The following is an 18,113-nucleotide window of genomic DNA, read 5'->3' as shown; positions in this document are numbered from 1 at the left end:
CTGTCCTACACATACTTCTTGAACATTTTATTGTGAAAATATAAATAGCATCAGTCATCATCATTTTATCCATCTTTTGATATAAAGATGGATAAAAACAGTGTTTTCTACATTGAACTTAGAGAGTGGTAAATGGAGATGAAATGTTTGCAAAAAATTGTCACACAAGTTAAAATGTGTGAAGTCTCAGAATTTTAAAAAACTGAAAAAAGGAGGGTTAAAATGTAGGAAAATATTTTTTCTAACAGTTTGTGTTAATATTATATTTGGATATTCATTCATATAATTTCTTGGATGTTGCTTATGTCATCTCAGATTGATGTCCTCTATTTCACGTATTCAGTTTATGTCTCCTGGATATATGTGCATGTGTCTTTATAAGTGTATGTAAACATGTGTATGTAAGTATCTGTAATTGTATATATTTATAAAAATGTTATAGTAATTTAACTTAGGATCATAAAAATTTTGTGTTCCACTTACTTTTCAATTATATATTTAAATTTTGTTAGAATACAAAACAAATAAATACAGAGAATTATTCTGATTTGCATAAGAGAATCCAGTGAAATAAAAATTCAACATTTTTTAATTTGAATTATTCTTAGAACAATTTTTTCATTAAAACAACAAAAGTGCCAATATTCTCAGTTACTCAAAGTTTATTACACTTTTGTGAATATTGCTTTAAAAAAAATAGAACTTTCCATTTGTTCCTTGTAGCATTTGTGCAAAGTGCAGTGGGAGTGGGATCATTATTCTAAATTGCGTAAGTAGAAATGAAATCGAGGCACACAAAGCATACTTCAGTTCTTTTTAGGAAAAGGGTCTCTAGTGTAGTTAATATATGCAGTAGCTCAAGTACTATCAAATGTAAATGATGAGGTGATATTGATGAAAGGAGGGGATTGAGGTCTCAGGGGGCGCTGATGACGGATTGAACAGAAGCGGCCTTGCACTGCACGTAACTCAAGTCTGTCGTCTTCACTGCTCAAAGCCATAATGGGAGGTGGCAGTCTGAAATGAGTTGCCACGGCAAAGAGTATTATTTTTGAAATGCTTTCACACAAATCACTAGGCCCTGCATACAACTTAGTTTCATGCTTTAATGTCATCAGGAGGCACAAATTGGTGTGTCTAATTGTTTGCCACCTGCCAGCAAAATGAGCTGCCAGCCAGCCAGACGGGTTTGATTGTCTGTCAGCCATTCAATAGATTGAGAGTGACAACATCAAAAATTTAACTTCAAACTCTAGAGCTTTGAGCAGCTTTTCAGAGGCATCATCCCCACAAGTGCTTCTGGACAACTGCATTTTTCAATTATACTTCCAATATATTGCTATCATTTGCCTTATCTGTCTTAAGGTAGCTATAATTACATTATGAAGTATATAAACATATTTCTGAAGCACTAAAATCTGAAATCCAAGTTATGACATGTCTTTTAACATCAGATTGAATTCCTTGAAAATAGGATCCAAGATGACAGGACTCAGAAACAAAGTCCTGATGACTACCAGTTTCAAACACAGAATTATCATGGGTCTTACTCTACCAATAATATATTTTTCATTTTTACCTTTAGTTGAAAAATAGCTACAGTCTTAGTTGCTCATTTCTCTGTAACCAAATCATGCTTCCTGATAATAGTGCTCAATCCCAATGGAGATCACCTAGGATTTTACTTTTGTTAACCAACAGTTTATTGGTTTTATTCTAAGCCTGCTAACAATGTATTCTTTATACTCATTCTATACAGCAAATTTGAAAATAGCTTCCTAAAACAACTGATGTAATTTGAGTTATGTTAACTTGTGTTCCACATAGGGTGTTTCTCCCCACTTGGGATGGAGCATTTATGAATTTCAGTTGTGAGATTTATAATATTTTCTTTAGTTAAATTACAATCTCAATTTTAGAAACATTTAGACTTACCTAAAATAAAACTTTTCTTTCAGTATTATTTTCTCACAATGTATTATGAAATACTGTATAAATAGTCTTATTAACATATCTGGAAAGTACTGATGCTTTTTCCCCCATTTCTTCCAGTCATCACCTGTGCAGATTTTCATAAATGTCTGATTACACTGAGTGGCCCTAACAAATTCGTTTTTATGATTGCAAAGCGCTGAAAATGCTAGCAATTCACTGGTACTGTTCTATAGGTAGGAAACACTGTATATAGAGAAAATAGAGTTAGGAAATGATAACATTATCATGGTTTTATTTTGGAGAGAAGTGCTTAATAATCTCATCATAGAACACATAAGCCAAATTGCGAAGTTCCCCAACAATGCAATCTCTTTTGATAGATTTAAATATAGATTTATAATTTATAAAATACTCAGGCTGAGCTATATTTTTTATACATTAGTACCTGAGTAACTTTTAGGTTGGTGTAATGCTTTTCTCTAAAACCACCAATTAAGTTTTATCCTATCTTTTATGTTAAGATTGTAGTCTTATATGTCCACATGATTTTATTTTTGGAGATTTTGGTATATATTTGTGATTTAGGTCAGTCTTAATTCCCCAGGGATTTCTAAGCTATTTCTCCGCACCTCCCCCCCCACGCCTTAGTTTGGACAAAAGATGGAGGGGTGGAGAGGGCAATATGCTTCTTCCTTTTAACTGTTACTGTGTTTTAGAAAATTATTTTATGTCTGGGATATAACAAAAAAATCACAATTGTGTTGCTTCTCTGGATAATAAACATTGATCTTACATGATTTATATTTCATCTCTTTTGATTTTACAATCCCACTTACATTTGAATCACTGGGTTTGATAAGTTCAGGCAGAATGTTCTGTATATTTTTCCATTCAAACCTAATTTCCTCACTTTCAAGTGTTTTATTCTCTGAATAAGAAAATCTCTAAAATAAAATTTGTAAATATTATAGGACTAAAAAAGCAATATAGATAGCCTTTATATTATTAAACTTAAGGGATAAGATTCGGGTAGCTATTTTCTCTCTAGCTTTTTAATATTAACATTTTTAACATTAATGCTAAGGATGACAATTTAGGGAAAAAATAACAAAGAAATGTTTGATATACGTGATGGAATCTTCCTACATTGATTAAAGATTATTAAAAATTATAATTACTGCTGAGGACTTCCATTTCTCTTCCTTTACTAATTTTTGTGAAGTGTTTTGCTTGTATCACTTAAAGGATGAACAAGTAATTGTAAGCCAAACTGATTAAAAGTCTGCCAACCTTTACATTTCAAGGTATCTATGAAGTCTAGGCACTGAAATTCTAGCTTTCATTATGCTCCCAAGTGTCCTGGGTATAGTATTTTAAGGCCAGTTGCCGGAAGATGCAGTTTTGACTAAGCATGATGGTATCCTAATGTCCCTAATGTTGCCTTTGTCTCTCCTGGCATTTTCACAGACAAGTCAGTGAGCTGAAAAAGTATCTCTCTTTAAGGAGTAGATGAATGAAATACTCAATTATTTCTTATACATATTTTTCATTGGTATTCTAAATATTTTACAAAATAAAGACATATAAAACATGAAAATGTCATAGCAGTAGCCTTGTGATATCTGATGAGCTGCAATAAATTGTAGTGTCAGCCTAAAGTCAGTAGCATTGTTTCTTTCCTAAGCTTCAATTTTTTCCTTCCAGATAAATGTTTAGCATTTATATAAGCCTTGCTAGGGAAGAGTGTTAATCTGGAAATTAGGAGAATTGGTCATTAATAATGGATCTCAATAATAATAATAATGGATTACAAAATTAGTTGTGTGATATTACTTTTATTCTCTTTGGCTTTGTCAGCATATAAAATAATGCATTATTCCTTAAAAGTCCCATAAAGTTCCAAACCCTATCATAAGTGAAATGATCTTGTAATGAGTCTTTAAAAAGTAGCAGATAGCTATTTTTGAACTTGGTTAAAAGACCTGAGTTCCAGAAAAGATAGGACATGTCCATTCCCAAAGCTATCAGCTCACTTTAGGACAAAGAATCTCAAGTGGATTCTTTGTCTTATCTCCTAATTGGCCTCACTATTTCCAGGTCTCCACCACCCCAGCCAGTGTATCTTCCACATTTCTGCCAGAGTTATTTTTCTTAAATGCAAAACTGATAAAAATTCTGAAATAATTTTTGCTTTTTACAAAATATATTACAAAACAAAAGATGATGGACTTCTTAGTTTGAAACGTCCTTACCTTTTATCAGTGATAAGGATGTATTTTCAGTTCCTTCAATCTACTATGTTTTTTCCTATCTCTTTGCCTCACTAGGGCTTTATTACTGAACTTTTTCTCCTCTTGGCTAATTCCTATTGTGCTACTTTTAGATTCAGCTCACTGTTCCCAGATAATGCACATCCATTGTGTTCCTGAAAGATCCTGTGCATAACTTTGATCAAAGCAGTTATTGAAATATATTGCACAGTTGATTTGTTGGTTTCTTGTATTTCCTTCAGGTATCTCTAAGACATGGGTTATATCTTACTTTCTTTTTATCCCTCAAACTTGTCAGGGAAGTTGTATTCCTTTAACCTGTCAGTGCTCAATAAGTGTTACAGAAAAGAGAGAGGGAGCAGAAAGAAGAAAGGGATTCTTTTAGGGTGTCACAAACAATTACAAAACTCACTTACCTTGATGAGTCACTATTGAAAAACCCTTATCTTCACTATCTTACTTTATACATAGGCCAAACCTTGAATATACAGATAAATTAAGAATCTTTTTATAAGAGCCACAGAAATAATTAATGGACTCTCCAGGACTCTGTCCTTGAACCACTCTCCTATCCACTTGCACTCACTTCTTCGGTGATTTCATCCAATTTCCTGCCATTAAGTAGCATTTCCGTTGATGATTCCCAAATTTATGTCTCAGCCCAGTCCTCTCTCCTCAATTAGAGATTCCTCTATCCAATAGTTTTTTTCAATATATTTGGATGATTAATAACTGCTCCAACCATGTTCGCCCCTATCTTAGTTAATGGCAGCTCTGCCCTTCATGGTGCTTAAGGCAAAAATCTTTACATCTTCTTTGACTTTACTCTCACACTCACATCCAGTCTTCTGCAAATGCTGTTTTCTCTGCCTTCTTAATATAGTCAAAATATTGACTACATTTTGCCATTCCGATCCAAACTACATCATTTCTTGCTTGGTTTATTACACTAAACTCCTACTACTTTCCCTTCCCCCATTAAGTGTATCCTTAATACAACTGCCAGAATGGTCCTGCTTAACCTGAGATCAAATTCCTCCCTTGTTCATGAGGTTTTAGTAGCTTCTGATCCACTGTGAGAAAAAGCCAACGTCTTTACAATGGACTATAACAACCTATGATCAGAACCCCGCTTACCTTGGTCTCACCTCTTACAAGCCTCCACATCTTCTAGACTCAACACTAGCCTTCTTCCTGGTCCCACTACCTGTGACACTCTTTTTTTGTTTTGTTTTGTTTTTTGCTTTTGCTTTTGCTTTTGCATTTTTTTAATTTTATTATGTTATTCACCATACATTACATCATTAATTTTTGATGTTCCATGTGTTCCATGTGTTCCATGATTCACTGTTTGCATGTAACACCCAGTGCTCCATGCAATGCATGCCCTCCTTAATACCCAAGTCTGGGCTAGCCCATCTCCCCCGCCTGAAACCTTCAGTTTGTTTCCCATAGTCCATAGTCTTTCATGGTTTGTTAAGCCCTTACCAGTTTAGCCAGTTAGAATGGCCAAAATTGACAAGGCAAGAAACAACATATGTTGGAAAGGATATCAGGAAAGGGGAACTCTATTACACTGTTAGTGAGAATGCAAGCTGGTGCAGCCACATTGGAAAACAGTGTGGAGATTCTTAAAAAAAAAATTAAAAATAGAACTATCTAAAGACCCAGCAATTGCACTGCTGGGGATTTACCCCAAAGACACAGATGTGGTAAAAAGAAGGGCCATTGGTGCCCCAATAGCAGCAACGTCCACAAGAGCTAAACTGTGGAAAGAGCCAAGATACCCCCTTCAACAGGCAAATGGATAAAGAAGATGTGGTCCATATACACAATGGAATATTACTCAGCCTTCAGAAAAGATGAAAGCCCAACTTTTGCATACCATGGATGGAACTAGAGGAGATTATGCTGAATGAAATAAGTTAAGCAGAGAAAAACAATTTTCATGTGGTTTCATTTATAATTTGTGCAACAGAAGGAATAGCATGGATGACATTAGGAGAAGGAAACAAACCATGCCTGTGACAGTCTTACACTCTTTCCTGGATATCTTCTAGCTTGCTCCTCCTACACCTTCCAGTGTTTCCTCAAATACTACTATTTTTAGTTAAGTCTTCTCTAAGCAATTCTCCTTATTCTTGTCTGTGCTTTATTTTTCTCATAGCACTTTCCATCTCATATACTCTATTAACCCATTCATGTTATTGTATCTTGTGTCTCTCCATATTGGAATATAAGTTCCATGAAGGCAGAGGTTTTGTTTGTTCTATATATTTCTATATGTCAGAATTTAGAACCACACCTCACCTTACTGTCAGAGGCTCAGTAAGTATTTGTTGAATAAATGAACAAATGAATCTCAGATTACAGCCCAAATTTCTGGTTTTGAGATAGGATAAATTCAGTGATGGAAAATTTACACTTATGTGTATTATATATCGCTCACTCTATCACAAAACATAGTTAATCACTGAATGGAACATTTTGTTGATGTGAGTTAGATTGAATAATTTCTTGACTTGTGCTGTTTTGATGATAACCTTCACAACCTTAGAGTATGCATGAGTTTTATGTAGTACAGAGGAATCATCTACTTATTTATAGTTTGCTGTCTTAAGGTTATGGAGCAGAATTGTGAAATTGTGTGGGAAAACATGGAAACAATGTTCTTGAGATAGAAAAATGCAGTTGGTAATGTGTGTGTAGTATAGAGGATTCTATGTACGCAACTGTATGAATAGCAGATCTAGAAGGAGAGTGGAATATGTTAATAGTCTATATTGGTGGGTCTTAACTTTTTTGTGGCTGTATTTTTGAAACCCAGATAATTATTTGCTCACCCTAGAAAAAGTGTATGCACTTCAGAATTTTATGTATACTTTAGCATATTTATGGAATCGAAATGGGTACCCACAATAGTTATGAAGACTCCTAGGTAAGATTAAGCCTTTTGGTACGGATAGAATAAGTTACCAAGTAGAACATGTTGAGTCACTGAAAGAAGATCTTGTAAGAGCTAAAAGTTCAGTTTTCACATAATATGTTAATCAATGCATATTAATAAATGTAAACTTGTGGATTATTTATAAAGTAGATTGTTAGGAAACAGAATGTTTTGATGTGTTAGGGAATGGGCAGTGTTGAAGGAATGATATTAAGGAACAGAATGTACTGTACTCTGATTCTGTAAACCATCTGGCCATTATACTCAAAGAAGAAAGAGTAGGCTGCATGAAGTTGTAGACTGAGACAGGATCTGAGAAGTCAGTCAAAGCCAGCTTCCCACCTCTCTCAACCCAGCTCTGGTGACATGATTATCCCAGTCATTTGAACACATCAGTAGTTGGAAACTGGAACTCATAAAAGTTACTAGAGAACCTTCTTCCTGTTGGTTTTAATTTGATAGGGAGATATATAGTTTCTTCTTCTTTCCTTTTCATATACCTTCAGATTTAAAAAAAAGTTGTTTTTTTGTTTGTTTTGTTTGTTTGTTTGTTTGTTTGTTTAACTATAATTTTCTGGTCTCTCAGCCTTCCCTCCCATGAATTTTTCTTTTATGGGCATGATGCTGTTTGTCATTATTCTTGAAATCTTATGCCTAAAACTGCACACAAGATTTTGTTTATGAGGTCTGACAATCAAAAAGGATGTCAGGATTATCACTTCTTTCAAAACTGTGTAGTGTTGCTGGTGCAGACCTAGGTTGCATCAGCACTTTTGGAAGCCATAGCAGTCCTAACAATTGCTATAGATCACATGATATTCCAGGCAAAGTGCTAAACATTTTATATGTATTATATACTACATCTTTCTAAAAATCTTATAAGCTACAAACTGTTATGAGTCTCATTTTAAAGGTGAGGAGAATGGAACTTAGAGAGATTTACTTACCTAATACCACACAGCTAGAAATTGTGGAAGGTAGAATTCTAACTCTGATCCATCTGTCATTGAAAACTGGGTTTTTTAGCCACTGTTTTACTATATTTAAACGCCATTTTGCACTACCAGATTTGCTGTGTTCGCTGTCAATGAAGTGTCTGAAGACTTTCACATTAATTGCTATTGAACCAGATGCTTTCCGTTCTTAAGTAGACTGGCATTTAATGTTGTTTGTATTTATTTACAAGCTGTTGTTACAGGTTGTTGAGATAAAATTTTTTTCTCTCATTAATATAACTGTTTTTCATAATATATTTTGCATAGCCTCAGCACTTGACAAGATGCTGTAGTAGTCCGTTAATAAAAATTTCTGCCCAAATTTGGTGATGACCTGTTAATTAGGAATTTTGGGTGATAGTTCTCCTACAATATATAAATCTGTCTCACAGCACTATAAACCAGCCCGTATTTCTTATTTTATCCACAGGGATTTTAATGAGTTGTTTAAAAAAAAGTGTTATAGATTACTAATAACTTTTTTTCAGATTGAGAGTTGATAATTTTGTCTTCTTGCTGGATAGCCAGGAAAATAGTGCATCTCAACAGTTTAGAAGTTTAGAGAAGAGTTTTGACGATAAACCCAAAATACTAGTTTTTTTTTCTTTTGATAGATCAGTATAACCACCTACCTTAAATGATGTAGGCAGAGAATTATTTCACTTTACACAGTGGTAATAATAACATTTATAAGACAGCTTATGCTAAAAAAAAAAACCCTTTTAAATACAATCTCATTTAATTTCTCCAGTTATATGTGAAGTATATGGCATACATCTTGCCATATTTGCAATGAAGAACTGAAATTTAAAATCACACAACTTGAGAGTGATTTAGGTCTCAAGATTTAGTCTTCTAGCTCCATGTCCTGTATTCTTTCCATAATGTCACATGGCTTCTCAATGTAATAAATGAAGGCATTGGATGAGGAATGGCCAATTAAAGGGTTGAAAGCATAAAGTGTACTTTTGGAAATTAGATAAGATAGTTAAGAGTTCAAGATTGAGTCTAATGAATTAGATTCCACCTATAAAGAGTAAAGAAGAAAATATCCAGAAAGAGATAATGTAGAAATTTTTTGGCATGACTAAAATTATTTAAGACTGCAATACATTTGGTCACAAAAAAAGTTTTAAGTATTCCTTAAATTGAGAGTAATTATTCTTATAAATTTAGCTTTTTGATATTGAAGAAATCATTGAAGACAGCAACATAAGTGTTTCTAGGAAAAACAATGTTATTAAGGAAGCTTAAGCTATAGACTTACTTGAGGATAAGCCACTAATATGATTTTAAGTAAAGCTTTTTAATGGGACAGTTAAAATTTTTAAAATGTGTATAGGCATATTTACGAGAACTAGTTTAGTTTGGAGAGTTTTGTACTGTCAGTCATTAGTTTTCAAGCATTACATTTGAGCTTATAGCATCTCATACATCTACTCTCTAGATGAAAAAGCTCAATGATGGTTGAGTAACACTGGTAAATACTTTTTCTATGAAGTTTCAGTCTGTATACTTTGAGAAGAATGAAGCTTCACTACTTTATTTAGAAATAAAGATACTTATTATTTTAGATAAATAGTTTATCTTTTAAAATTATACTCACTTTAAAAATTTTTATATTTACTTCAGGTTAACACAATGACAAATTCAGAACTTTTTAGTGTGAAATTCATCTATGTTAAAGTAACATGGGAAACACCTGTGTTCAAAATGTCAAGTCTTGAAAGCTAAGTAGATCTTTAACTGAGTATCGAGTGTATCATTGAGTTCTTTTTCATTATAACAACTATGAAAAATAACTAAATTTTTTTTTCAGAAAAATAAACTGTAACCTTATTATGCCATTAGATGTTATTCAGTAGTCCTTGGTTAATTTTTAGCTTTACTATGAAGAAGCTTCAGAATCTGGCTTTTGGAATGGTTTTTATGTTATGATTATTTTACAAATGGAGAATATAATATGGGTAAGAAGGACATTTTATGCATATTTTGCCAAAAAACTATGCACATGCAAAATATTCTAACTTGAGCACACATTTTCCCAGTTTTTCCAGAATCATGATTATAGCCTACAAGCCATCTTAAGAAAGGTGTGCAAACTCCACATTCTACTTAAACATTTACCAAATGAATAAAAGTGAACACATTTCACAATATATCCTAATGTCCATATCCCCTTCACCAATGAAATTGGACTCAGAAATAAAAAGAAAGAAAGAAAGAGAGAGAAAGAAAAAGAAAGGACAATTAAATGTTGACTGAATATGTCGTAGCAGGGTTGGATTTCATCTTAAACCTTGTGTTGGTTATTTTCCATCACTTCTTACTTTCCAGGAGTGTTGTGGTACCTGTTAAGAAGCCACCTCCAGGTAGTTTGGCTGTAACCACTGTGGGAGCCACTGCTGCTGGAAGTGGGCTGCCAACTGGCAGTACTTCTAATATATTTGCTGCTACTGGAGCTACACCAAAAAGTATGATTAATACAACAGGTATTGTCCTTATATATTTTTGTGATACCTCATCTTTTTCTTTCTGTTTTCTTTATCTTCATTTTTCTGCTTATTTGATCTTAAAAATTAAATTTCTCTGATCATTTGGGATTGTCATAATCTTTAAGAAGGTTCTACTTTATGTTACCACCTTTTAGAATTTATCTGTACTTCTAAGACATTTTTAGTGGTCATTTTAGAGGACACTATTGTTTTTGTTTTGAGTCCTCTCAAAACACAGTGCTGTTTACTTTCAGAGTTAAATCAGATTGCTGAAAGTTATTTGGGGAGGAAGACCAAAAGATAATTTAAACATTGGAGTTTGATATATAAAAATTAGTAAACAGTATCAAGAATATCACAAAATATGTTAGTGATAGAAAATAGATTTAGTGACATTTACTGGTTGAATCCTAATGTATATTTTTTGCAAAATTCTCTAAGGAAAGGCAGAGCTCCCCTAAGAACCTGAATGGTTTGCAAGAGCCTCAAGGTGATGGGGGAAAAAATGCATGTGAATAAGAACCATTATTTGACATTGAATTAATTTATGTACTTAGATTACAGTTGTATCTAATTCATTGTCCAACATTTTCCTAATGATACTAGGAACAGAAAATTCCAAATCACTACAGATTTTAAAAGCCTGCCTAAAATAACCTTTATTTATGTAAATTTCCAGAAATGTTCCTTTTGATTATTAGCTAAATAAATCCTTACCCAAATCTTTGTGATTCCGTTTTAGGTATTTATACAACGCAAGATGATCCCTGACTTTTCTTCCCTGACTATAGTAGCCTTCTCTTCTCCAAACTGTATAGCCTTGAACTTTTCCATCTATTATCATTACTTAGATTCTTCCCATTTTTATGAATTTCATAGCTCTTCTATGTGCTTTCTGTATCTATCTTGTTTATCATACCACCTGAGTCTGACATATCATGACCAACACATTTATGGGGTTTTAGTAAGTAGAATATACTCTATCAAGCATATTTATATTAGCAAATAAACATTAGTAATAGCATTGTGTTAAAGAACATAACACCCTTAGTTTATCTATATTATAAATAAATATATCCACCTTGTCTGAAGACTTCAAAGTTTTTCTATATAGTTTATAATCTCATTCTATATATTCATTCTGCTTTCTAGAAATAGGAAGAAAAATACTGTTTTACCAAAATATATATCAAAAAACATGTTAAGATTTTGAAGATATGCCAGTATAGTTGAAAGAAGTCTACATTTAGTGTCTAATGAATAATTCCTAATTTTTGAGAGAGAGGTTAAAGGAAAATTATATTACCTCTTTTTTATCTTTATATGAAACAAGTTATATTTCCTTATAATTTCTATTTTATGAATTAATAATAGATATAGAAAGTGATGGTAGCAAGAAATATAATGATAGTATAAAGTACATAATATTACAGTGGAAAATAAAATGTAAGTAATTAAATGTCCTCCTCAGAAATATGTACAGACACACCTACACACACACACACACACACACATTTTTTATACCTACACTTAAACTGGGCCCATTGTCCAGTTTAGTTTTTGGCAGTTGTGTTTAGTGTTTTGGCAGTTTGGGCAGGTTAGTGTTGCAGCAGAATCCCAGTAGCAGTTCAGTTTTATGAGAAATAGTGTGAGATAAGATAATATTCAGGAACACTAGATGTCCCTCAACTCCACAGCTCTTTAATATATTTACATGGTGTATTATAGAAAAGTCTGTTCCAAAGTGTCATCTTGATATCGTTGAGGAGAACTCATTATTTTAAAAGCAGGTACAATTATATTCATTATAGCCCTTCTTAAAACAATCATTTTATCAAAATAAGCATTTGATGCTTCAGGGCCACAGATTTATGCTCAGTTTGTTGTAAATTATATCTTAGATGGTGAAAATTAAAATATTACAATATAACAATAAAAATAAATTTTTCATTTCTAAATTTGAATTGTTTATCGGCCTCATTTTATCTAAAATTATTTTCATTTGTTGATGTCTTTTATTTATACCCCATTTGTAATAATGTACTTCTGTTAGAATATTATAAGTAAATCAACTGGATTTTAGTGCAACAGCTATTATTTGTAATTATGAAGAGTTATTAGGGCATAATGGCCAAATGATTTTTTAATTGTTGAATTCTGTTTTGAAATTCAGATGACTAAATCTTCAAAATCAGATAGTAATGATATAATGAAAATTATTTTGTTAAATATGCTTAAGGCTAAAAATTATTATTTTGGGAACAGGTGCCGTGGATTCAGGGTCCTCCTCCTCTTCCTCCTCTTCTAGTTTTGTGAACGGTGCTACCAGCAAAAACCTTCCAGCTGTACAAACTGTTGCTCCAATGCCAGAAGACTCAGCTGAAAACATGAGGTATACATAACTATCTTTTATACTCATTTTCCAACTCCATCTTCAAACATAGTGAAACAGTACACAGTAAATACAAAGGTATAATTAAGAATTCTTGAGAAGAGCTAATTATGAATTTTGTGCTATATTGCATAATTGTATTGTTCTGGCATTTTTAAAAGTCACTCACTATATTTCAGGGCCTAAACAGAGGTGGTGACTGATGTTCAGTGACCGTGTTGGATTTGTCATCCATTGTCATATAGCATGTTACTATTTCTGTTACAGTAAAAACATGCACAAATGGTAACATGATAACATTGTGCATCTTTGCAGTGGTGATGAAAAGTTTAAAATACAGACTTTCAAAATAAATCTGCAAAATTATATATAATACATGTAACTGAATAAATGAGCATTATCTTTTTCTTCATGCTGAATAGATAAAAATTTATGGTAGCACATCACAGAGCATTCCTGGAAGATTAGTCCACAGTCTTAGAGTTAAATCACACACACATATGTGTGTGTGTGTGTGTGTGTGTGTGTGTGTATTCATGTTTTACACTTGATCTTAGCCAAAAGGCTGAGAAGTGATATGTATTCATGTTTTAAATTCAAGAATTACACAAATGCAGAGTATAAAAGCTCAGTGAAACAGTGAAGACACTCATGTTACCATCACCCAACTCAGGAAATACAATGTTCCAAGTACCCCAAAAGTCTCCACCTTGTGTTCCTTTTCCTATCAGTAATCTTGCTCCTCATTTATAATCCTGACTTTTAATATGAGGGCATCTTTGTATTTTTTTGAATTTTATGTAAATGAAATTGCACAGTATATGTTCTTTTGTTTTGGAGTGTCTTTTGTTCAGCTTTGTTTATGAGATTCATCTATGTTGCATGTAGTAATAGTTTTATTTTTATTCCTTTGTGGTTGGATACTATAATTCACTAGTCTTTTTTACTGATGATGGGCATTTTAGAATTTTCTAGGTTTAGACTATTAAAAATAATGATGCTTTTTATGCAGTGATGCTGCTTGACATTACTCTTGAGTGTGCCACACATTTGCTTGCGTGCATGTATGTGGGTTAAATAACAAGGAGTAGAATTGCTGATTCACGTGACTGTGCGTGTTCAGTTTTACTAGATAATCCCAAACAATTTCCCGGAGTGCTTATGAAAGTTTACTAATTCTGCAATGGCGTATGAGAGTTCCTGTTTCTTCATAACTTCAATGGTACTTAGTACGGTCATTCTTAAATTTTAGCCCTTTTGGTGGAAGTATTTCATCGTATTTGTAGTTTGCATTTTCCTGTGGTTAATGGATGAGCATCTTCTTACATATTTATTGGTCTTTTGGTTTTATTCTTTTGTGATTTGCCTATTGAAATCTCTTTCCCATTTTTAAAAATTGAGTTGTTTTTCTTCTTGTTAGTAATTTGTAAGGTTCTTTATGTATTTGAAAATGGCTCATTTGAAGATTATATGTTTTATATATATCTTCTCCCATTCTGTGTCTTCTCTATGCATTTATATGCTCTGTTTGGGTTCACAGAAGTTGTAATATTACTGAAACTCAATTTGTCAAGTCTTAATGCTTTTTCTATTATAGATGAAATTTTTGCCTACGTTTTCCCCACCTTATCTCCTGGCTGCTTTATTATCTTTTATATTTATACATACAGTCCATTTAGAATTGAGTTCTGTAAATTTAATGGAGGTAGAGTAATATGAATGTCAGGATGACCCATCATCATTTACTTAAAAAACTCTTCCTTCCTCCTATCTCTGCCACTCTGTTACAGATCAAGTGCCCCTAAATGCTGGATATGGCTTGCCACTCAGTTCTGCCCCATTTGCCTGTGTATCCTTGTGCCATACTGTCATAATTAGCTTTAGGTTTAGTAAAGGTCAGTATCTGGTTTAGTAAGATCTTTCTACTTTGTCCACTTCTTTTTCAATTAAGTCCAAAATATTCTTGATACTTAGCATTTCTATTTAAATTTTAGAATCAGTTTGTCAGTATCCATATTTAAAAAATCTTGATGGAGTTTGGCTATGCATGGAATTCATGGATCTAGTACAACTAAAATCTATATTGCATGTATAGATCTCCTTCAGTATTGAAATTTTCAACCTATGAGCATCATATATTCTTCGCATTTCTTCATTTTGTTTCTGAATTTTTCCTAGTAACAATATTTAGTTTTCTAGGCAGAAATTTACACGTTTGTATTTCATTTATTCTTAGGATTTTAATATTTTGTATTTATTGTTTTTCTCTAGTTAGTTTTCAAATCAATATTATAGAGACCATTTATTTATATTGTTTGAACTCAATAAAAATACTCCTTTCGAGTATACTTTTGAAACAACAGACTCTATCATTTTAATGAGTTTTGATCAGTTTATATACCTATAAAACCACCCATTACCCCAGAAAGCTCCCTTTTGCTCCATATGTAATTCATCCATCTTTGCCTCAGGCAAACACTTATGTACTTTTTTAAAATTTATTTTTATTTTTGTAATTTCTTTTCAGTGTACCAGAATTCATTGTTTATGCACCACACTCAGTGCTCCATGCAGTACATGCCCTCCTTAATACCCACCACCAGGCTCACCCAACTTCCCACCCCTGCCCCTTCAAAACCCTCACATTGTTTTTCAGAGTCCATAGTCTCTCATGATTCATCTCCACCTCCAATTTCCCCCAACTCCCTTCTCCTCTCCATCTCCCCATGTCCTCCATGTTATTTCTTTTGCTCCACAAATAAGTGAAACCATATGTAATTGACTCTCTCTGCTTGATTTATTTCACTCAGCATAATCTCTTCCACTCCCATCCATGTTGATAGAAAAGTTAGGTATTCATTCATCCTTTCTGATGGAGGCATAATACTCCATAGTGTATATGGACCACATCTTCCTTATCCATTCGTCTGTTGAAGGGCATCTTGGTTCTTTCCACAGTTTGGCGACCATGGCCATTGCTGCTATGAACATTGGGGTACAGATGGCCCTTCTTTTCACTACATCTTTATCTTTGGGGTAAATACCCAGTAGTGCAATTGCAGGGTCATAGGGACTTATGTACTTTTTAATAGTGTAACTTAAATTTGACTTTTCTAGGGTTTCATGTAGATGGAATCATACAGAATGTATTTTTGTTGTGTGTCTCTATCTTCTTCCACTCAGTTTTTCAGATTCTGAGATTTATCCCTATCTTTTTGTTTTCTGTGGACATTTAATATTCTGTGGGCATTTGAGTATAAGGCTTGTCTTGGACATACATTCTTGGGTAAATAACTTAGAGTAAAACTGCTGGTTGTATAGTAAGTATATGCTTCTCCTTATAAGAAACTGCTATTTTGCAAAGTGGTTGTATCGTATTATATTCCTGTCAACAATGTGTAAAAGTGCCAATTTGTTCTCCATTGTTGTCAACACTGGTATTGTTAATCTTTTTAATTTAAGGCTTTATAATGCCTAGGTAAGCATATTTCATTTTCAGTTTTCCTAATGATTAATGGTGAGAAGGTTTGTTTTTTTGTATGTGTTATGGGCCAGTGAAATCTTCTGCTGTTTAAAAAAAAATTGGATTGTTTTTCTCATTGATTTGTAAGAGTTCGTTATATATTCTGAATATATGTCCTCTGTTAGATTGCATAATTTTTCTGTTCACTTTTATATTTTTATTTTGTTAAAAGTGTTTAGAATAGGAACTTTCTAATTTTGATAAAGTCCATTGTTTCAAAAGTCTTTTCTGTGGTGATATGTGTCTTAGTGTCCTAAGAAATCTTTACCCAAAAGTCATGAATATATTCTTACATTTTCTTTTAAAATTGTGGTTTTCAGCTTTTATAATTAGGTCTGTGATCCATTCACTTAATTTCTATCTATATGGTGAGGAAAATGTTGGGGTTTGTTTTTATTCATTTTCATATCAGTTTTTCAGCACCATTATGTTATCTTGGCACACTGGTTTAAAATCAGTTGACCACCTATGTGTGGATCTATTTCTAGATTCCATACTGTTCTATGACCTATATGGCTATTCTTATGCCAGTACTTTACTGTCTTCTTCACTGCAACTTTATAGTAAATCTTCAAAGCAGGTAGTACAAGTTTTCTAACTCTCTACCCTTCTACAGTTGCTTGACTGTCCTAGGTTATAGGCATTTTCATATAAATTTTAGAATTTGCTTGTACTTGACAGTTTCTAAAAGAAAACTGCTGCAGTTTTAATTAGGATTTTGATGAATCTTTAAATTTAAGGAGAATTAATGTCTTAATAATATTGAGTCTTCCGGGCGCCTGGGTGGCTCAGTGGGTTAAAGCCTCTGCCTTCAGCTCAGGTCATGATCCCAGGGTCCTGGGATCGAGCCCCACATCGGGCTCTCTGCTCAGCAGGGAGCCTGCTTCCTCCTCTCTCTCTGCCTGCCTCTCTGCCTACTTGTGATGTCTGTCTGTCAAATAAATAAATAAAATCTTTTAAAAAAAAATAATATTGAGTCTTCCAACCTTTGGACATTGTCTATATCCATTCACTGAGATCTTTACTTTCAGCAACTTAATGTAGTTTTCATTGTAAAGGTCTTATGCTTACTTTTTTCATTTTTATTATTTTTACTTGTCTTTGATGATATTCTAATTAAAATTTTTACTTTAAATTTCCAATTTTGAATTAGAAGGCAAACAGAAAAGAGCCAATACTGTATGTCTCCATTTATACAAAATACAAATAAATTTATCTTAACACAGAGTAAATTGATGACTGCCTGTGTCAATTATACCTCAGTAGAGCAGAGAAAAATGAAACATGTTAACTGGATGTTTATTATGTATAGAAAGACAATTCGGGGTGCCTGGGTGGCTCAGTGGGTTAAAGCCTCTGCCTTCGGCTCAGGTCATAATCTCAGCGTCCTGGGATCGAGCCCTGCATCAGGCTCTTTGCTCAGCAGGGAGCCTGCTTCCCTTCCTCTCTCTGTGCCTGCCTCTCTGATTACTTGTGATCTCTGTCTGTCAAATAAATAAATTTTTAAAATCTTTAAAAAAAAGATAATTTATTTTTGCATATTTGACTTTATATTC

At 33.1% G+C, this 18,113-nt stretch overlaps 1 protein-coding gene across 9 annotated transcripts in view; it reads left to right on the top strand.

Moving 5' to 3' along the window:
• The window catches only part of NBEA (neurobeachin), a 678,194-nt gene that overhangs the window by 260,802 nt on the left and 399,279 nt on the right, over nucleotides 1–18,113 (top strand). For all 9 annotated transcript variants that reach the window (XM_032314437.1, XM_032314438.1, XM_032314436.1 and 6 more), the window contains 2 exons: nucleotides 10,485–10,639; nucleotides 12,908–13,034. In XM_032314437.1, the coding sequence (XP_032170328.1) occupies nucleotides 10,485–10,639; nucleotides 12,908–13,034 (282 nt within the window). The remainder of the gene's footprint in view (nucleotides 1–10,484; nucleotides 10,640–12,907; nucleotides 13,035–18,113) is intronic.

The sequence above is a fragment of the Mustela erminea genome, chromosome 15 (assembly GCF_009829155.1).
Source record: "Mustela erminea isolate mMusErm1 chromosome 15, mMusErm1.Pri, whole genome shotgun sequence".
In the NCBI taxonomy this organism is placed as follows: domain Eukaryota; kingdom Metazoa; phylum Chordata; class Mammalia; order Carnivora; family Mustelidae; genus Mustela; species Mustela erminea.
Note: the sequence above shows the minus strand (reverse complement) of the source record. Positions and strands in the feature narration are given on the sequence as shown.